Below are 22769 nucleotides of genomic sequence, written 5' to 3'. Positions count from 1 at the left end.
ATTATTATGAAAACAAATACTATTATATTTACTCGTATAGTGCTAAATAATGTTAGAACTGGCTCTAAATTTAATTAAACACTTATTCAAGTTGAAAAATATGCAATAATTAATCATGTGGATGATGCCCCATGATGTAAATAAAATATTTGTAGTGGAACTACTTTTATTTCAACCTGCAGGTGCTAGAGTGAGATTAGATAATTTAAATACTACTTGATAAATAAATCATAGACATGAAATAAATCTTCCTTGAAAACAAATATAAAACAAATATCATAAACGCCATAAAGATGTATGTATGTATGTAAATAGCTTTGTCTTGTTATACTCGTTGCAATTTTACTCCACAATGTGTCTATATAATCAGTACACTTTAGTAGCGTATATTTAAATGAGTGCAACACACCTCAGCAAATATTACTTGACATTTTTAGTACCCGGATAGTTGATGTTTCCCTCAACCCGTACCCGGGAATTATTAAGAAAAATCCATGATCAAAAAATATACAAACAAATAATAATTTATTTTGGTTCATAGATCCTCAAAGCAAAATATCGTAAACAGCAAAACAAACTTAACCAGCAGAAAAGCCTCGGTTGTTAAAAAATGAAATTTCTTCTGTTGTTTTTCACATGAAGTTGAGTATTTATGTATATAAATTTAAGGCGTTCAAAGATTCAATTCACGATCTTATAATATATTTCGACATGATTCTGCATGACCCCATGCCCCCTCCCTAGGGCTGCCAAACGTCCCGGTTCCACACATCGGATCCCGGCGTCCCGAAAGAACCTTTCAAGACAGCCAAATATCCCAGCTTTAGCTATGTAGCTGCTTATTGATCACATATTGTTCAGAAAACCGACAACTCTCAGTTATGAAACTGCGAAAAAATGCATGAATCTATAGCTTTAAAAAAACAATGTTTTTTTCTCACTATCAGCAATTTAATTTCAATTCTTATAACAGTTTGAAATTAAACACAAACCTAAAATAAGGTTTTTCTTTTACTTTTAACAAACAATTGAATCAAGGTTTTGCTCAATCATCTTTGGAAAATAAGATATAATTAATTTCATCTAATATTAAAATAATAATAACTAAAAAAACTGGAAAAAATAAAGGGAATACTATATAAAGGTCACAGCGCTAAAATCTCTTGTAAAATATAAAAAAAAAAGATTCCTACAAGCAAATTATCAAAGATGATTTCGGATGTTATATGAGGGGGGGGGGGTTACAGTTGGAATTAAATATCCCAGTGGATATCAATAAATCTGGCAGTCCTACCCCCCCCCCCTCATTGGAATCAGCTGTTACTCTCCAATACTTCCTAATAGTTCTTTGCTTGTTTTATGTATTTATGTACATACATATGCTGCTTGTTGTTATATAAAGTGGCCAGTAAATATAAAAACATATGTAAAACAGAAATTTTAGAGTGGAAGATATTTTTATACCAACTTTTGTATAAAAAATAATCTAACATAAGGTCTTTGACTGATAAATCTGAGCAATGCTTTGCTCTTTCTTGCAAGAGTATTTACATATATAAATTTTATAATCCAGTAGCAATTAAATACCATATTCACAAAAATAAAAATATATTTATTAAGAATTTTTTTTATAATAATAATTTCATAGGCAAATGAATTATAACAATGCATTGATTATATTCTGTACAAACATATGTAGCTACAATTTTTGTATTTATTATATGTACTCCCTAATTTGGCAAAAATATTGTAAAATTAATTAACAACAACATAAAAATTGTAAATACAAACATATTCAATAAAATAATCAATGTTGAAGTTTTGGATTCAACTTGTGACACATTTCGAAAATAATTAGGTTTAATCGTTCGCGATCTTATTATTTCTTCGTAAACTAAAGCTGATGCTCTTGCTGTTCTGATCCTAGCCTCACTTTTAAAATCGACTTCATATAATCCAAAACAAATGCTGAAATTAAATCTGCATTTTACCAAACAGTATCACTGACATTTATTTATTACTTAACTCAACACTCACCCGTAACCACTGATCCATTCGAAATTATCCATGAGACTCCACACCGAGTATCCAGTCACATTGCAATCATTATTGATCATTGCGTCCCACACTGCTATCAAATGTTGATTGATATAATTTATTCTCTCCAAATCTCCGAGACCGGGATATGACGGATAACCATTTTCGGTGATAATCACTTCGATATTATTATATTCCTTTTTGACCCACTTGAGCACATATTTCAAGCCATCAGCAAATACCTGAGATTTTCCACACTTCAATAGTATTTCAAAGAAATTTCAAATCATTTTTATTGAACAAAAAAACTGATAATAACCGTAAAATCAGGCGAAATGGTTTTAGTCCAATTCTCATTGAAATAACTGTCGTATCCAAGATCATCTTCTCTCGAAGGCACGATGAATTTTAACTCTACAAACTTGTTTTTAGTGTTCCAAAGCATTATAGAATTGTAATAATTTAGCCCTAAAAAGTCTGAAGATCCTTTCACGTAATCTATTTCCTTTTCTGTGAAAGTTGGCAAACGTGAAGAAGCGTATCCTTGATCCAAGCTGCGATTTAAAACTGCATCTTTCAACACTTTTGGGTAATCGCCTTCGGATGAGAAAATGGCATGAGCTTGCCAACCAATCTGAAAAGTATTATAATGTCAGTGTATGCATGTAGAATATTATTATATAACTATGTTGCAGTGCTATAAAAAAAAATACATGATATGTATATAAAAACAGCTAAATGACGAAGACTCGAAATTAAAAAAAAGTGACAGCATATTTACATAGTTACATGTGATTATCAGGGATGTAGTGTAAAAAAAAAGAAATGCCGGAACGCTGAATTTTCATTATATATATATTTATATCAACTTTATTTATGAAAAATTTTAAATTGTAACATTCAAATTCATATTCTGTATTATGTAAAATAGTATAGTATTTGTATAGTACTAGGCAAAAAGGGATAGATTTGAACGGGATTATCCACGTTGTTCAATGCATAATATTATTATGAATTTGAATTAAAATACTAAACCAACAAAAATATAATATTGAAATTCTTTAGAAAACTGTCAGGTATAAATACGTTGATTTTTCCTGTGATTAAAAAAAGTGATCAAAAGAAATAGTTAAAATCCCAAAAAAATTATTCAAATCCCAAAAAAATGATTAAAAGAAATAATCAAAATTCATGTACACTCATTTTTAAATAAAATCCAGCCCCCCCCCCCAGAAAGTCATTCCTTACTGGTCAAAAATTTTGCTCCCCCCCTGGGAAAACCTGAAATGACGCCCCTGACCAAAACTTTCAATTTACTTAGTTTCTACCGACTGCTTATTTTTTTTTCTTTGGTTCATTTTTTAATATTTGTACAAGAACCGTTATATAAATAGTATATATTTTCATTTTTGAAATCCATCTAAAATCTTGACTATATTCACATCCTTTAAAGAAATTCTTTTCAATTCAACGTTATCCTGACATAGAAATCGAACCCATAAAAAGAGCCACAACAGATTATCACGGAAAAAACCTCTAAAAAATTTATTCATGTTCACTACATTAAATAAAAAATCTATAATCTATCAATAGGGGCCAAATTTTTTTTCTGTTCGCGAACTTTGAAATAAAAGCACGATTTTGTATGAAAATCAGTATTTGAGGCCAAAATTTCGAATTAAGAAAAATAACAGAGCGCGTTCCAGCTTAGAAAAAAAGTGCCGGAACGTCGCTACCTACACCACTGGTGATTATGTAACGAAATTAAATTAAAAAAAAAAAAGTTTCTTTCTTAAATCCTTATCTCAACGATAACTAATGATGATGATGAACTAATGTAACTCTGTAATTATAAATTACCAAAAATTGCATTCCTCTTTCGGCAATTTCAATATCTTCTTTAGAAGTCGATTCAGGCTCCACCCATTCAGTATAAATAACAATACCAACTCGACCTGATCAATCAGTAAAAATCAGCAATGGAATATAAAAATTGAAACACTCATACTTCAATCATACGGCTGAGGAAATTTGGCGAATAAATAATCGATATCTGACGAAGTTGATTGGTATGCACGGGCACGTGCAGTTTATGAATATTGTAATTTGAAATGCCAGTGGGGCGAATCACTAGCGCGGAGCCGCCAGATATCGAATATGAAACCGCCATACTCGTAGCTTTACCTCCTTGACTATGTCTATACTCGTCATTATAAAGATGCCACACTTTAGCATGTGCCAGTAGAGCGTGGTGTGCACACAAGTAATCTCCTATTCCATTTGCACTCACTTGCGGAGCATTAATTCCTTTTGCATATCCGTCGACGCATATTTGAGGTATTTCGTTGATGGTTATCCAGTTTTTGACTTGATCACCGTAATTCTCGAACACCACCCGGGCGTAGTCTTCGAAATATTTGACGATAAGGGGATTGGTCCAGCCACCGAGGTCCTGCAGGGTCTGTGGAAGGTCCCAGTGGTATAGGGTCACGAGGGGCGTTATGTTGAAATGTATCAATTCGTCTATGAGATCGTCGTAGTATGCGAGTCCTTGTTTACTTATTTGGTTACTGAAGCCTGTGGGTAGGAGACGAGACCAAGATATGGAGAATCGATAGAAGTCCACGCCCAATTCGACCAACATTTCCACATCTCTTTCGTAGTTGTGGTAGGAATCACATGTTTTGTCAGCGTTTGATTCGTCCCATATGACTGACGGTCTGGTATGTGTTAAACGATCCCATATGTTTTCTCCTTTATCTGTTGATATCAATTCATATTAAAAAAATGTTGATTGTTTTGTCAAAAGTCTTGCCTGGCTATTTTTAATGAACGACCAGCTAATATTAAAGGTTGTGGCTATTTGCAGGTACTATAGCTGCAAATTATTGGCTATTTGCAGGTACTAAATCTGCGAATTATTGGCTATTTGCAGGTACTAGATATGCTCATTATTGGCTATTTGCAGGTACTATATCTGCGACAGGCGTAAAGCCTTCTGCGCATGCGCGTGAACTGTCACTGTCAACGTGTTTACTGTTAAAATCTTGTTTTATACCTCTTAAAATTTAGTTCGAACTCGCTAAGCCGCGAACTAGCTAAATGATATAAATCTATTATAATAACGTGCGAAATTGATTTGCCTAATGTATAATGAACGATTGATTAAACAAGTCTAGCATACATTAAATGTAAGCAATTATAAGCGGATTACAGTTCACGCGCAAAGCGCAGAAGGCTTTGCGCCTGTCACAGATATAGTACCTTCAAATAGCCAACAATTCGCAGATATAGTACCTGCAAATAGCCACAACCAATATTAAATTGATTTGTAAAAATACTCCAGTGTAAAATTATTAACTATAGTAACTTGGATTTAAAGTTGAAAAACAAAAACCTTCAAAACATGTGCATGCATATGTATCTATCTATCTATATATATAATTAGTAAAAAATGAATGTCTTTCTGTGTGTCTGGAATGGGCTATTAAACCACTGAACCAATTACGATGGAACTTTCAGGATTTATTGTATGCATGTCCGGGAAGATTACTGTGAAAAAAAAACGGGAACGTAAACCGAAAAAACGGGAATGATTGTCATTGCAACGCTATAATTTCAAATGTTTTCGCGTCGCGACCAACGTGTTCGCTGCCTGCGTTTTTCTGACAATTGAGACCGGGAACGAGAACGGGAACGGGAATTGCATGCTAGTATATTAATATAAAAACGGACGCGAAGTGTGTACGTATGTGGGCATGTGCTAGACCGTGGACACACAGCCAATCAGAGTCAAGTAGTAGAGGAGACGTAGGGGGGGGGGGTGGAGTGTCATGTAACGTCAGGCCGGGCGACGGGTGACATACACACACACACATTAATTCAGTGTAATGCAGTTTTTATTACGATAAATTTATTTTCATTCGTGTATCAATTCATTTCCGAAACCACCCGTTGAAATCAATGGGCACAACACTAGTGCATTACATATATTTGGACTTGTTAATTACCACAGTTTTTCTTAGTGTTTTTGACGGATAGTTCACTTATCTTTTAAACCATTTCAAAATCCGTCTACAGTCTACCATAAGATAATATAGATTGCAGACTGTAGATTTGCATATCGGTCAAACAAACAAACATTCACATTTGTATATACATATGTATAGGCAGTGGCGGACTGGGACTGAAATCAGTGCATGCCAGGAGTCAAAGGGGGCCCCACCCAGGGTTAAAATAATTTGTCCCCCCCCCCCCCCCCCATATAACAAAATTTTCTTCTTTCCATAACGCTAAAAATCAAGGGAAGTTTTTTTTTTTTCAAAATTGGGAATAAACAAATTTAGGTACAAGAAAAATGGCAAAAGCAAAATAGATCCATAAATTATATTGTATATTTCGTTTTAACCCTTGTCCTTGGTAAATATAATACATCATAAAAGAATGCGGCATATAGGCGGCTATTACTTTCGGTAGAAAACAATCAGGGACGTCATTTCAGCTTTTTCTTTGGGGGGCAGGGCAGGCAAAGATTGGTCAAATTGAATTTTTTTTCAAAAAATCTTTTTTATATCGGAATAAAAATGGAAAATATTCTTTACCTTATTGAGTTATAAAATATGAAAAAAATAAGCTTATTTTTGAAAAAGTAATTATAAAAAAATATTATGTAAAAAGAGAAAAAAGCGCCGCAGGCGAAAATTTTTTTCCACAAATCTTTACATAGTCAACATTAATCGACCATCAAACTGATTCTCCAAAAAACTATCAATTAACTTAATTTCTACCGACTGTCTTGTCACTTTATCTATGTACATATGTACGTTATAACATTAGATAAAGTTTTGTTTTGTTTTTTTTCAAAGCACATAGCAGCGATTATTTTATTAGTTACCCAAAAGTAACATACATAAGAAATACACGTAGCATTCATAGATCCATAGTATCTCATTAATCATTAAATTCATAATATTTTCTAAATTCACACTATTCCTTCATTTAGGCGAGTGCCCCCCTATGGCCCCCCCAAATTACGTCCCTGAAAAAAATGCATAATATTTTCAATTAATGTTAATCGAAAATCGGGATTTTGGGGAGGGGGCCCCTATCCTATATTTCTATTTACATGGGTGTGTCTAGATTAGGAATAGATTTTATATTCGGAAACTGTTTAAAATTGTGTATTTAAATCTTACTATATCATCGAAGTATAATCAAATGTTATTTTGAAAGTATGAAGTAAATTTAAATCGCTGGTTGATGATGAATCGTCCTATCAAAATTGTTTTAAGCAATTCAGTTTATATTATTCACGAAAATTTGTTTATTCCCATTTTTATTTCAGTAGTTAGTTGTTACATAGGTATTGGTATATACATAATCTTGACGTTGGAATAGGCCCGGCAAAAGGGCCCACACAAATGTTGAAACTTACATTTCAAGCCTAATAAAAAAAGTTAACCGATCCTTGGGCTGTTAAAGCAGGTATTAGTTATTTGTGTATATCGTAAGAAATTTGTTTTGTTGAAATACCCAAACTTTAGGTCCTAAAGTTGCAATATCCTATACATTTTTACACACGTGAAATAGTTAAAAAGTTATTTAATTTTACTGAGGGCCCATATTTTCTAACAGATAGTGGGGCCCACATGCCATCGGGCATGTTCGCTTGTATGGCCAGTCCGCCACTGTGTATAGGTACATGTGTATATGTAGATATATGTCGGGTGTTGCTCGAAGAAGTAAACAGAAAAGGATGCATTATATGTTTGCCTATAGTAAAACCATATTTTATATCAGTGATTCTAAAAATGTTTACATTAAATACATGTACACATGTTATGATAACTTCATTATTCAATAATGACCAACCCACGACTTTATCTACATATTTGAGGACTATAGGAATGATAAAAAACAAAATTCAATAATTCAACATACCTACACGTTCACACATACCTGTTATGAGAGCGTTTACGATACAAATTGAGCGCAAATGTAGGGAAACTTACACAAGACAAAAGTTCTACTTCCAGCTGTCGGATTTTGTTAGAAATTTTTTATTAGTTAAAATCACCATAATTATTATACTCATTAAATATCAAGAAAATAAAAATAATTTAAAAGGTCAAAATAAAATAATGAAATATTGTTTTAAATAAAATACTACTTATAAGTAGAGGTAGGATAGTCACAGTGCTATCCATTGTTCCATTGTTGTAAATCCTTTGTAAAAAATGTTCTGCAAACCTTTAACAATGCATTTACAACCTTTGAACAATAAGCGGCACCTTCTGGGTCCGGTGACTACTTATAAGTAGTCTCCGGCGCTGTGATGCGCCAGCGCCGAAATAAATGGGTTCCTTTTGTCAATTTCTATTGTTAACCTTTTTTTGCTCTCTAGAAAGCAAAAAAAAGGTTAACAATAGAAATTGACAAAAAGAACCCATTTATTTCGGCGCTGGCGATAATTATAAGCGGAGATAACTTATAAGTTACCATTCTTAAAACAGTAGCTTACAAGATAAAATCATTTTTCGGTTCCACATTCCTTCGCGAATCATTGTTTTCAAGCATGAATTTAATAAAATCAACGTAAACATAGATCTCGACTCACCGATGAGCATCTTTATGATTGTTTACTAACAGGAATGTCATCATACTCTCCTAATTATGGGGCACTGGCTAATAAAATGCAATGCCAAAGATCACACTGACTTTAAGATTGATAATATAATTTTTATATAACGTTTACGTTGTATTATAAGGCTTTTATATGTTTCACTTCGCTAATGGTTCGGGCAATATTCCTACATTTTTGCCATTTTACACGGCTTGGTCAACGATAGAAATTTTGTATGTTGCAACCATAACGTGTATTAATTTTACATAAGAATATAAACAATAATTTATATATTTTAAAATTATTTTATGTGTATTATTTATTACCTGCGTCCAACTATAAATTTGCTTTGAAAAAAAAAGGTGGAGCTCGCCGTCCTACTGATATTTCAGAATGTAATCTAGGGTAGAAAAAGGCTGAGAAGCCCTGGTTTATATTATATGTACATATATTATTAAGCCTTAGCAATATGTTATTATACTCATGCACATATTCTGATCAGAATATCTGCTAATATACTATCCTTTTTGTTTTTCAAATATATGTATATGATACAAATGCAAATAAAAACAGACAAAACTTTCATCTTTATAATCATAATCATAATTTACATAATGTAAATTCAATGATAATAAAGTCCATTGAAAACCTTAAAAACCCATTAAATGAAAGAGTACCTGATATATTCCACGCTCCTTCTATTTGATATGCTGCTGTACTGACTCCGAATTTAAAGCTTTCAGGAAATTCCCAAAGTACATTTCCGCTGGTGGGAGTGACCCTTAAAAATGTATTATCGTTGTTTATTTGTATAGATTTTGTGAAGTATAAGATAAAATTAATACGCACCTTAATATGATAATGGATAGTAATACTATTGAGATGATCATCTCGTTGACAAAATACAACTGACAAAATAATAACATAAATATAATTGCATTGCTTGCATGCGTCACAAAAGTAAATTTGCCATTACAAATGAAACTCTTTTACTACTACAGGAAAAAATGCTTTGAAATTGCCCTACTTAAATCTAAATATACATCATAAATGTTGCAGCAGTAAAATTATATCTCTGCTATATATCCATATAAGTGACATAAAACCCTTTTAAAAATATGAGATATAATACAATATGGACCAAATTAAAATAAACCTATGATTAAAATTGGTTTATTATCAAGAATTAAGATTTTAGCCAATTATTTGCTTACTGTTTTTAAGCCGTTGATATGTATATACGTATGAACATACATAAGGATTTGTGAAATGGAAAATGTTGTCATTTGATAAAAAAAAGAATTTCGTTTTGAAATTTAAATAACAATATTCAAACAATTTTCGTTCAATTTCAATTTTACTATATTCTTATGTACATATATATGTTGTAATGTTTTGACAGTGTGAGTGATTGGGATCAGAGTTGATGATGTCTCCGGGGCTGTGTTGTCAAATCAAAGATGGATTTTGATATGTTATATGCTGGTTTATTTATAAATTATTAATTATTGAGTTCGTTTATAGCCTTCAGAACTATCAGTTAACGCGAACTGACTCAACTGTTGATCTTGGTATACTGTTTAGGAGTGACTTCAAATTTTCGAATCATATTTCAGATATGTGCTGTTGGGCTATCAAAATGCTTGGATTTGTTTTGCGCAATTCTCACTACTTCCAAGATACGAAAATAATGGTGTTACTTTATTGTTCGCTTGTCCGGAGCATATTGGAGTTTGGGTCTGTAATTTGGAGTCCTACTGAAATTAAATTCTCTCTCTTGATAGAAAGAGTTTAAAAAAAAAATCTTAGATGCCTTTATATGAAGAAATATAAATATTACCCTTTACAAGTTATGCTAGACTTTGACTCACAAAAATGTGTGTGTGTGTCTGTGTATTTTGGGAGTTTTTTGAACATCGTTAGTCCTATCGAACTGAAACTTAGTATCGGTTACTGAAATTTTTATCGACACGACGCAAATTTTTTTCAAATTTTTAAGTTGACTGGAAATGGTACCTCCCCTTATAGATGTCCTCTTTTTTTAAGTTTTTGAATTCAATTATCTCCCAAACCACTAACTGAATCGGACTGAAATTTTTTTACATTACATTTTTTATATTTTTTAAATATTTTTATCTGAACCGGAAGTAATACTTTTATTCTAGAGAATCGAGGTTTTTTATGTTTTTCTCAGAAACCTTTTTGTTTATTGAACTGAAATTTTATATCTAGAAATTTAAGCGTAATAACAAGTTTGTATAACATTTGGTAAGCATCCCTCAACCGGAAGTGGCAGTTTACTCGTGTTCGATTTTTCTTCCACTATTTTTCTCGACCCCTTAAAAATGTGTGCTCTTCACAAGTACATTTTTATTAATTATTTTTATTTTCTTGATATTTAATGTGTACTGATAGTGATTTTAAGTATTAAAAAAAATTTGAACAAAGTCCGACAACCGAAAGTAGATTTTTTTTTTTTTGTCTTGTGCAAGTTTCATTTGGACACACCCGAATTTTTTTTGTTTGATTTACATACATATGTACATACGTACGTATAACATAATTATGTGTTAAATGTATAGATTTTTTTATTAATTTTAAAAATCTTTTTTATTACATATACATATATGTATATTAATCATTCAAAAGAATGCATAAAGTATCCAAACTATTTTATTATCTAAAACAAGTGATCATGAGTTATTAAGGAGTGGATTGTAGAATTTGAATAAAAAATAATATTTGTACCAAATTTTGTACTCTGCCCTCGGTAATAATAGAGTAATTTTTATTCAGTATTTTCATCATATTAAACAAAAAAATATTTTATAAATAGTAACAAAAACACGAATAGCAAATACAAAAAGCGTATAAAAAGACTTCAAAGTCAAGCTCAGTGTTCAGTATCAATCAGATAACGTAATACTACGTATTAGCTTTTTGAGTTCGATCGTACAAAATTATAGTAATATCAAACAAATACTAAAGTGAAATGAGCAATTGGTTAACATGCGTCTCCTTGACAATTATTATATTTGGGTAAATTCATTTAATACATTTCGATAAAGCAAATCATTCTAATGTTGTGAATTAATAAATTTCCTTGTTTTTTCAATTTGAAAATTTCAATAGGAATATCCAAACAGTACAAATGAAATTCTTAAATATACCAAAAACATTAAGATTTGCCACTGCAACCGGAGCTTATCAAGTTGAAGGAGCATGGAACGTCAGCGGTGAAATATTTGATTTTTCATTATTTTAAAATATATTTTAGCTACTGTCTATGTTATATGAAAATGCGTCTTATTCGAATACAGATAAAGGAGCGAGTCTGTGGGATTATATAGTTCATTCAAGACCCGAGAATGTCTTGGATAGAACAACGGCAGATGTAACTTGCGACTCTTATCATCAGTATAAAAGAGACGTGGAAATGCTTGTGGAACTTGGAGTCGAATATTATAGATTCTCCATAACTTGGTCTAGATTGTTACCCACTGGATTTTCAAATAATATAAGTGAAGACGGTTCTAATTACTATAACAACCTGATAAACGAACTCATCAAAAACAACATAAAACCTATGGTAACATTGAATCATTGGGACCTTCCTTACGTGTTTCAAAAGATGGGCGGTTGGGCTAACGAAGCAGTCATTGATTATTTTGAAGAATATGCTCGCGTTGTATTCGAACTATATGGAGATCGGGTCAAAGAGTGGATTACTTTTAACGAGCCTCAAGTCTCGTGTTTGTTTGATTTGTTTGCAATTGACAGTGGATTTGTTTCAGAATTTCTAATCAGTGGAGTTTCTGACTATCTGTGTCTGCACCATTCTATAAAAGCCCACGCAAGAGTTTATCATCTATATAACAATACCTTTAAGCCGACCCAAAAAGGTGATTTCATCTTTGTACATATTTATATAATATATTAAGGCAGCTGAGATCTTATACATAATACCTACATATATATATAGAAGTTCTGACTATAGATAGTGTTGTGAGCCTCATTGATTTCTATAACTAGGCCCTAACTGTTCTGTATCTCAAAAAGCCTCAAATATAATAAGTATGCAATATACACTAATACACTACATAAAATTGACAATGCTGCCATTGGTTATGAAATAAAACAAGCTAAATTTTATTTTAAATTTAAAAGTACAAATTTATGATATATGTATGTATGTACATACATATGTATATATATACAGTATATTTTGAATATATTTTCCCTATTTTTTTTAGAGCAACCGTCATATTGCTAATATTTCCTTTTGATTTAATTTCATATAGGTAAGTAAAAACAAGATTGAATGCTATGTTTTATACTGTTTTTTGTTAAAAACAGAATTTTTTCAAAGAACATTAATATTTTTCAATTTTCCATAATCGACACGTATGTTCATATGTACATATGTATGACATAACAAATGTGTCATATATTTTTTTACTTAATAATATATTTTATACAAAAATTATTCAAGTCGCAATAGTTTGAATGGTTTTTGCATAACTTACCCAACCCTCACGAATAGTTTTTTAAAATGATAATGATTTTCATAATCTTTTCAACGTTTTTGTTCATGTCAGAAAATCAAGAATAAGGGTACTTTTATAGATTATTTAAGAAGTATATATGTATGTACGTGCATATTATTACGAGTTAGTATTATTATACTACGATGGTGTATTTCACTTATTTTATTGGGCAAGTTATATATACACAAAAGGATACAAATTTATGTCCATATATTAAAAATGATTTATTGATCAATAATTATTAAAATCGAATATATTGAGGTACTTTGACGGAGGCTTTTTTCAAGGACAAAAAAACTTTTATGTTTGCGAAAAATACGCCACCGTGAGTAAAAAAAACTACTATATATTTTTAGCACTTCAACTACAAAGTAATATAAATAATTTGTAGAATAAGAAATATAAATAATTTTGGTTTATTTCATGAAAATGGCATTATTCGTTTATGATGTACAAGTTTTGGAAACATTTATGTACATATTATATCATGAATATATGTATGTAAGAATTCATATACTCATATTATCGATTTGTTGTGACACATTCAGGAAAATTAGGAACGGCTCCTTATACAGTATGGGGAGACCCAGAATCTGATTCCGAAGAAGATATTGCGAATGCTGAAAAATTAATGCAGTTTTTTGTGAGTACATATTTTAAGTTTAACAATGATTTCAAATTTAAATATAATGTAATACATATACTTACAATGTTTATCTAATAGGTTGGTTGGTATGCACATCCAATATATTCTGACGAAGGTGATTATCCTCCAATTGTACGAAAAGTAATCGATGAAAACAGTGCTCGGCAGGGTTTTAAAGTTTCTCGTTTACCAAGATTTACCCCGGAAGAAGTGAAATACATAAGAGGTACATTCGATTTTATGGGTTTCAACTTCTACACTGCAGGAGTACCCAACACTTCCAAGTTGGATCTGAAAAAAGGACCGTCTTTTGAAAATGATTTAGGCTTCTCAATGCACCAGAAATCCGGATGGGAACGTCCACTGATCACATGGCTCAGAGTAGTTATTTTATTCGAATCTTCGATTTCTTATGTGTTTACATTGTAATTGTAGAATATGTTTATTTTATCACATCATAGGTATATCCGCAAGGGTTTCGGAAAATTACAAATTGGATGGTGAAACAATATGGCAATCATGAGATATACATTTTGGAAAATGGATTTGCCACTGAGAGAGGACTTAATGATGATAACCGCATCAAGTATTATACTGAATACCTGACATCTCTATTGGAAGCAATTGACGATGGGTGTAACGTCACTTTATATACAGCTTGGACGCTTATGGATAATTTTGAATGGAGTTTAGGCTACTTGTATGTCATATTTTAATTTAAGTAACATTTACGCACTAAGAAAAGTTGCTCCTAATGATCGTTATATAAATACATGTCAACAATTAATATCAGCAATTGATTTGATTGTTTTTTTTTTTTCAGAAATCCTATGGGTTTTTATGAAGTGGATTTTGACAGTCCCAATAAAACGAGAGTTCCTCGGAAGTCTGCTAAATTTTACAAACAATTGATTGAAACAAGGAAATTGGAGGTCGCAGATTAAAATTATTAAATATTTTATAACTATTAATAGAATCTATATGAATTTTTATTATTTGTTGATTTCGTTATGACGAATATATAAGTAATATGTATGCATATTATTTTTTTGTTGCATATTAAACGTAGTCGGACTACAATCATGCAATTGTTTTTCTACAAAAAATAAAAAATAACGGGTTTTTATTTTGAAATTGTTAAAAAACATGAATATACCTATTGAGAAATGTTACGGCCAAGGATATGATGGGGGCAAGTGTTATGAGTGGTGCTTACCTACATACATATATAGTGGTGTCCAAACAAGGATAAAAAGTATTTAACCAAATGCGGAATATGTATGTACATATATTGTGCTAGTCATAATTTAAATTTAATTGTCAACGACAGCATTATCAATTTCCATGAAGTATCGTCATTCTTTGTTACTATTCAGAATATCTATGTATATATATTTTGGCAATAGCTTAAATAGATGGAATCTTGTTTCTTGACTTTTTTCGGAATCAGAAGTTTCATTCAAAAAACTGAATCCTACTTGTTTCATTTTATTGATATAATAAAGGCATTGGTGGAAATAAATCTATCTAAAATCAACAAAAATTATAAAGAAGAAGGAGATGAAGCAATCCGAATAAAATATAAAATGACGATCGTTCAACTTAAAAGTCGCTTTCAAGGAATGCAGTTAGGGAAAAACTATTTCAGTTTTCTTGAACCTCGCAATATTATGAATTCAACAAAAGAAAATATTTTAGAAAGTTGTTTAAAATTAAGGAAAAAATATCCAGAAGTTTTCTCAGATCAGTTTGATGACCAGTCCATTCAAGTAATTTCATTATTGAAAACGATTTCACTGAAAACATGACCATAAGACAATTTTCACAATTACTTATCACAAAATACAGTTGTTTAGACACAACTTTTAAAACAACTGATCATTTCGTATTTAAAAAAAAATATCAAAATATATAATTTTTGCCTCAAGGCCCAAAATTTCTAGCTACGCCACTGGTTCGTGGTTACGTCACAGTGACGGCATTCGAGTGCAAAGACATTTTTTGAAAAGAAATTGTAACTACTTACTTTTGAATTGATTATAAAAATATATCACGCCATAAGTATTTAAGTGATTTTTTAAAAATGAAAACCCGTTATTTTTTATTTTTTGTAGAAAAACATTTGCATGATTGTAGTACGACTACGTTTAATATGCAAAAAAAAAATATGCATACATATTACTTGTATATTCGTCATAACGAAATCAACAAATAGTAAAAATTCATATAGATAATACATTCTATAAATAGTTAAACAATATTTAATAATTTTAATCTGCGACTTTCAGTTTCCTTGTTTCAATCAATTGTTTGTAAAATTTAGCAGACTTCCGAGGAACTCTCGTTTTATTGGGACTGTCAAAATCCACTTCATAAAAACCCATAGGATTTCTGAAAAAAAAAAAAACAATCAAATCAATTGCTGATATTAATTGTTGACATGTATTTATATAACGATCATTAGGAGCAACTTTTCTAAGTGCGTAAATGTTACTTAAATTTAAATATGACATACAAGTAGCCTAAAGTCCATTCAAAATTATCCATAAGCGTCCAAGCTGTATATAAAGTGATGTTACACCCATCGTCAATTGCTTCCAATAAAGATGTCAGGTATTCAGTATAATACTTGATGCGGTTATCATCATTAAGTCCTCTTTTAGTGGCAAATCCATTTTCCAAAATGTATATCTCATGATTGCCATATTGTTTCACCATCCAATTTGTAATTTTTCGAAACCCTTGCGGATATACCTATGATGTGAAAAAATAAACATATTTTACCATTACAATGTAAACACATAAGAATTCGAAGATTCGAATAAAATAACTACTCTGAGCCATGTGATTAGTGAACTTTCCCATTCGGCTTTCTGGTGCATCGAGAAGCCTAAATCATTTTCAAAAGATGGCGCTTTTTTCGGATCCAACCTGTCAGTGTTAGGTACTCCTGCAGTGTAGAAGTTGAAGCCCATAAAATCGAATGTACCCCTTATGTATTTCACTTCTTCTGGGGTAAATCTTGGTAATCGAGAAACTTTAAAACCCTGCCGAGCACTGTTTTCATCAATTACTTTCCGCACAATTGGAGGATAATCACCTTCGTCAGAATATATTGGATGTGTATACCAACCAACCTATTAGATAAACATTGTAAGTAAATGTATTACATTATATTTGAATTTGAAATCATCATTAAACTTAAAATATGTACTCACAAAAAACTGCATCAATTTTTCAGCATTCGCAATATCTTCTTCGGAATCAGATACTGAGTCTCCCCATACTGTATAAGGAGCTGTTCCTAATTTTCCTGAATGTGTCACAACAAATCGATAATATGAGTATATGAATTCCTACATATATTCACAAAATAATATGTAGTGTATTAGTAACAACATACATACATACATACATACATGTTTGAGTCTTTTTGAGATACAGAACAGTTAGGGCCTAGTTATAGAGCTGTCATAATAGAAATCAATGAGGCTTACAACACTATCTATAGTCAGAACTTCTATATATATGTAGGTACTATATATATTATGTAAGATCTCAGCTGCCTCAATATATAATATACATACATAAATATGTACAAAAATGAAATTACCTTTTTGGGTGGGCTTAAAGGTATTGTTATATAGATGATAAACTCTTGCGTGGGCTTTTATAGAATGGTGCAGACAGAGATAGTCAGAAACACCACTGACTAGAGTTTCTGAAGCAAATCCACTGTCTACTGCAAACACATCAAACAAACACAAGACTTGAGGCTCGTTAAAAGTAATCCACTCTTTGACCCGATCTCCATATAGTTCGAATACAACGCGAGCATATTCTTCAAAATAATCAATGACTGCTTCGTTAGTCCAACCACCCATCTTTTCAAACACGTAAGGAAGGTCCCAATGATGTAACGTTACCATAGGTTTTATATTGTTTTTGATGAGTTCGTTTATCAGGTTATTATAGTAATTAGAGCCGTCTTCACTTATTATATTTGAAAATCCGGTGGGTAGCAATCTAGACCAAGCTATGGAGAATCTATAATATTCGACTCCAAGTTCCACAAGCATTTCCACGTCTCTTTTATACTGATGATAAGAGTCGCAAGCTACATCTGCCGTTGTTCTATCCACGACATTCTCGGGTTTTGAATGAATTACATTATCCCACATACTCACTCCTTTATCTGTATTAGAATAAGACGCATTTTCATATAACATAAACAGTAGCTTAAATGTATTTTAAAATAATGAAAAATCAAATATTTCACCGCTGACGTTCCATGCTCCTTCAACTTGATAAGCTCCGGTTGCAGTGGCAAATCTTAATGTTTTTGGTATATTTAAGAATTTCATTTGTACTGTTTGGATATTCCTATTGAAATTTTCAAATTGAAAAAACAAGGAAATTTATTAATTCACAACATTAGAATGATTTGCTTTATCGAAATGTATTAAATGAATTTACCCAAATATAATAATTGTCAAGGAGACACATGTTAACCAATTGCTCATTTCACTTTAGTATTTGATATTACTATAATTTTCTACGATCGAACTCAAAAAGCTAATACGTAGTATTACATTATCTGATTGATACTGAACACTGAGCTTGATTTTGAAGTCTTTTTATACGCTTTTTGTATTCGCTATTCGTGTTTTTGTTGCTAGTTATTAAATATGGCTTAACAATATTGAATACAAAATAATTAATATTTACCAAGTACAGAGATAAAAACTATTTTTGCACTCTGTCCTTAAGAATAAAAATTATTTTTTATTCAAATTATACAATCCATTCATTAACCCATTGAGTGCTGAAGTCTTTTCTGTTGAAAGCCCGCCACGCTGAAAATTTTTGCAACATTTCCAACTAGAATTATTTAGAAATCCAATAAAAAGCAGGTTTAAAAATTGTAACTAATCCAAACAACCCCTAGATAACTACTGCCGAGGATTTCGAGCTTTGTAAAGGTGTGCTTAGAGTCTCTAATATATCTTGCAACAATATAAAATATAAAGAGGTGTATTAATGAATGTATTTTTCAAAAAGTAGTTCCATCTTCTTCATTGTTGTTAAAATGTAATGGGCACAATACAAATGCCAAGCCACAATCTAAAATACTGTTAGAAAATTTCATCAAGAAACTCTGCTATGGTTATAAATTCAGAAATTCAGATGTAAACCAGTATTTATAAACATTGACACGGATTACACATCCCATGTTCAATGCATTTTTTTCAATGCTACCTAGAAAGGCTTAGCGGGTAGTATTCTTGTTTATTTTTACATACTCCAAATACAACGCTTATCGGCGTATTTCAGGCATATGTCCATATGGACAAAACGCTGATCGGCGATGGTCAGTATTCAAAGGATTAAAAATACATGATTTTGATTGATCAATATTATATATGTAGTGTATATATAATATGTATATAAAAACATTTATCAAAAAAATGAAAAAATCTAAATATTTAAACACATAATATGTCATACATACGTCATATAAAAGTAAAAAAAAAAAGAAAAATGATAATAAGTTAGCCGTTGGGAGTATATAATTATAATTTTTAATAATATTATAATAATGAGTCTAAATTTTTACAACCGTCTATGTTCTAATTTCAAAACTCATTAAATATAACGTGGGTGAGTTTAATCTAATGTCAACATGCTCGTGATTGCACTACTCAAAATTTTATAATCACTTCAACTAATTTGAAATTTTCCAAATTATCTCGAAATACTATATATTTATGTATAAAGTAACTGTTCTATCAACGTTTTTTATTTCTTAGCATTTTTATTTCTGTCATAGCATGACATCTATGGTCAAACATAGCAAAGTGTATTGCAAACATCGTACACAACACGATCAACAAACATTTACACATCAATACGATTTTTTATACGACAATCATCCACAGAGACATCTATGGAGAGAAACCTGGCGAACCTAGACATACATATAATATAAAAACTCAAGATTTCAAGATAGAAATCGGGAGGGAGAGCCAATTTTGCAGGAATCGTTTCAATGAAAATCAGAAAAATTGGCAAACTCTGATAGGAAACGACCGACCTGGTCACAAACCAAGGTCTGGCCAGCAGCAACTAGTGGGACTCGAACCTGTGACCATTATGTTCGAAAGCATATATGCTAACCACTAGTCCTAGTCTGACTCGAACTCATAACCAGATATGATATGCTAACTACTAGTCCATGCTGCTGGTAGATTAGTTTTTTTTCTGTCTCTTCAGTCTTTATGAAATAGTATAGCCATTTATCATGCACATCTTTCGTTTTCCATTCTTCACATGTTTTATTTTCGATAAATGACTTCCTCATATATTAAATCCGTGAACAACATACCTCTTTTACTTAAATATGCAATAGCATTCATGAAAAAACATCGTATTTGGTCAATGGACTTGACCACTTTGCTAAATAATTAATTCCAATGTTGAAAAAATTCTCTACACCTTTTTCAAATGCTTCTATTTATGTCATCGTAATCTCCCTACGTTTTTGCAGTTTTTTGTATGTTTGGCTTGTTTGAATACTTAAGTATTAACTACTTAATCTCTCAGTTAATTGGTTTTTTTTGTGTCCTCTAAAATATTTTTCACTTCAATGATAGTTATGATAGATTTTTTAAGCTTTTTAATCAAAACATTTGGCTGTGTAGAAATAAGGTATAAGGCGAAATTAGGCTCCCTGCTTTGGGGGGTCTCCCACATTTCTTCACATATGGGATACACCGTTATCGATCACTGTCAAGCAAGGATAAATACAAGGATATAATTGTACCGAAAACACTCCAGGGGGGTTATTTTGGGACGGTATGTGCTGGGCGTTCCACATTTTTTTTGCATGTTTAAAACAAATCTAAAAAAAATTCGGGTGTGACCATGACTTTGAGAGGAATATAAGAAATGACTTTGACTTTATGACCCATGACTTTTTATGACCCATAACTTTATGACCCATGACTTTGAGAGGAATATAAGAAAGTCACAAAACAAAATTCTATATTGAACCGAACAGACACATACCGGCAGCATTATGAAATACTAATAGCTAAGACAGCATTTTCGATACAAATTGAGCGCAAATGTATGGAAATTTGCACAAGACAAAAGTTCTACTTCCGGTTGTCGAATTTTTTTCAAAATTTTTTTTAATACTTAAAATCACTATCAGTATCATACTACTTCCGGCTTACGAATTCTGACCTAAACTTTATCGGCTCTAAGATAGTACCTGAAGAATACAAATATAAATTTTCAGCTTGATACGTTCAGTTGTGTGGACAGAGTAGTGGGCACAACATTTTAGACCTTTCTAAGAGGAAAAAATCCCACTTTCGGTTTATAAAATTTAATGATTTTTTTTTGTTTTTATCAAATTGATACAAGAATTATACTTGAATTTTGTCGTGACAAGCACACATGTTTAATGGGTCGAAATAAATAGTGGAACAAAAATCGAACATAGTAAACTGCCACTTCCGGTTGACGGATGCTTGCTAAATTTTATATATAACTTGGTATTATGCTTAAATTTCTAGATATGAAATTTCAGTTGAATAAACCAAATGGATTTTGAGAAAAACATAAAAAACCTCGATTCTCTAGAGTAAAAGTACTACTTCCGGTTCAGATAAAAATATTTAAAAAATATAAAAAATGTAATGTAAAAAAATTTCAGTCCGATTCAGTTAGCGGTTTGGGAGATAATTCAAAAACTTAATAAAGGAGGTATGTAAAAAAAAGAGGACACCTATAAGGAGAGGTACCATTTCTGGTCAACTTAAAAATTTGAAAAAAATTTAGGTCATGTCGATAAAAATTTCAGTTACCGATACTAAGTTTCAGTTCGATAGGACTAACGGTGTTCAAAAAATTCCCAAAATACACAGACACACACACACACACACACACACACACATTTTTTCTAGATCATGAAAACGTGATCAGTAATCGATTCTGAGTTCGAATTCGTAAAAATCTCGAGTTTGAATTTTCGCATGATAACAAAACTTCATCTATTGTTACTACGTTCATAGTTAAAGTAAAAACCATGTGCCACGTTCATCACTGTGTGTTTTCACCCATAAAGTTCTTACAATGGATGCATGTAACAGGTGGGATGGTGGGCATCCACTTTCGAATGTCCCAGTTGCTAATGAGCGTGTGCGTATCAATATTGGATATGATGTAGGTACAATATTTTCGGAAAATATTTTTAAAATATGCATACATTTTAAATGACCCTCGGACAGGAACACTGGACACAGACCTCAAAACCGGGCCATGTCCTGGTGTACCGAGACGTAATGCCCTATCGTAATGTCATTACAACTGCAAGTCCACTTTTCTTCATTTCAAGAAATATTTCGCAAAACATTATATTTAATGCAACAATATTTAAAAACAAAAGTTTTTTATGCTTTTCCGAGATTTTTGACATATTGAATTAATACAAGTGACAACAATTTGGGAATGTAAGTCAAATAGAAATAGTGTTTTTGGAACTGAAAACTGGACTTCCGCCACTTTCAAATATGTAAAAATGTTGAAAAAGTGCAAACAGGATCTTTTCTTAGGCAAAAACCAAATGATCGCAATCAGATCAGAGAGCGGAGTAATAATTAGGAATAGAGAAGAAATCATAGACAGAGTTTACACGTTCTATGCAAAACTATACGAGAACAACAACGGTCAATTCCCCGCTCTGGAATCGACACACGACCAAAGGGTTCCTGCAGTATTGCCTAGCGAAGTAGAGGCCGCGCTAAAAACTGCAAAGAACGGTAAAACCCCAGGGGAAGATAATATTCCCATTGACTTACTAAAATGTGGCGGCTCCCCCCTAAATAATATCTTAGCTAGGCTTTTCAGC

At 31.6% G+C, this 22769-nt stretch overlaps 4 protein-coding genes across 4 annotated transcripts in view; 1 reads left to right on the top strand and 3 right to left on the bottom strand.

Annotated features, from left to right (window-relative positions):
• The window catches only part of LOC143916237 (methyltransferase-like protein 25B), a 588188-nt gene that overhangs the window by 298236 nt on the left and 267183 nt on the right, over window positions 1-22769 (bottom strand). The window lies entirely within an intron of this gene.
• LOC143917760 (myrosinase 1-like) lies at window positions 1718-9549 on the bottom strand. Its single transcript, XM_077439341.1, has 8 exons — window positions 9509-9549; window positions 9337-9440; window positions 4222-4797; window positions 3898-3992; window positions 2357-2671; window positions 2038-2279; window positions 1792-1968; window positions 1718-1730 (listed from the first exon to the last, which is right to left on the bottom strand). The coding sequence occupies exons 1-8, from the start codon at window positions 9547-9549 to the stop codon at window positions 1718-1720; spliced, it is 1563 nt and encodes a 520-aa protein (XP_077295467.1).
• Window positions 11811-14796, top strand: LOC143917753 (myrosinase 1-like). The gene is made up of 6 exons (XM_077439336.1): window positions 11811-11895; window positions 11980-12561; window positions 13755-13849; window positions 13931-14233; window positions 14314-14552; window positions 14676-14796. Exons 1-6 carry the CDS (start codon window positions 11811-11813, stop codon window positions 14794-14796), a joined length of 1425 nt encoding a protein of 474 aa, XP_077295462.1.
• Window positions 16123-18216, bottom strand: LOC143917743 (myrosinase 1-like). The gene is made up of 6 exons (XM_077439327.1): window positions 18132-18216; window positions 17466-18047; window positions 17071-17165; window positions 16687-16989; window positions 16368-16606; window positions 16123-16243 (listed from the first exon to the last, which is right to left on the bottom strand). The coding sequence occupies exons 1-6, from the start codon at window positions 18214-18216 to the stop codon at window positions 16123-16125; spliced, it is 1425 nt and encodes a 474-aa protein (XP_077295453.1).

Source organism: Arctopsyche grandis, chromosome 1, assembly GCF_051622035.1.
Source record: "Arctopsyche grandis isolate Sample6627 chromosome 1, ASM5162203v2, whole genome shotgun sequence".
Lineage (NCBI taxonomy): Eukaryota > Metazoa > Arthropoda > Insecta > Trichoptera > Hydropsychidae > Arctopsyche > Arctopsyche grandis.
Note: the sequence above shows the minus strand (reverse complement) of the source record. Positions and strands in the feature narration are given on the sequence as shown.

Bases quoted from the DNA above. Each gene is read 5' to 3' on its own strand.
- LOC143917760 (XM_077439341.1), bottom strand. From the start codon at position 9,549: ATGATCATCTCAATAGTATTACTATCCATTATCATATTAAG. The intron at 4,798-9,336 runs GTACTCTTTCAT...TGATATCAACAG, and splicing joins AGGAGCGTGGAATATATCAG to ATAAAGGAGAAAACATATGG. The intron at 2,672-3,897 runs GTAATTTATAAT...AATACTTTTCAG, and splicing joins AAAGAGGAATGCAATTTTTG to ATTGGTTGGCAAGCTCATGC.
- LOC143917753 (XM_077439336.1), top strand. From the start codon at position 11,811: ATGAAATTCTTAAATATACCAAAAACATTAAGATTTGCCACTGCAACC. The intron at 12,562-13,754 runs GTGATTTCATCT...TGACACATTCAG, and splicing joins CTTTAAGCCGACCCAAAAAG to GAAAATTAGGAACGGCTCCT. The intron at 13,850-13,930 runs GTGAGTACATAT...TTTATCTAATAG, and splicing joins AAAAATTAATGCAGTTTTTT to GTTGGTTGGTATGCACATCC.
- LOC143917743 (XM_077439327.1), bottom strand. From the start codon at position 18,216: ATGAAATTCTTAAATATACCAAAAACATTAAGATTTGCCACTGCAACC. The intron at 17,166-17,465 runs GTAATTTCATTT...TGACACATTCAG, and splicing joins CTTTAAGCCCACCCAAAAAG to GAAAATTAGGAACAGCTCCT. The intron at 16,244-16,367 runs GTATGTCATATT...TTTTTTTTTCAG, and splicing joins GAATGGACTTTAGGCTACTT to AAATCCTATGGGTTTTTATG.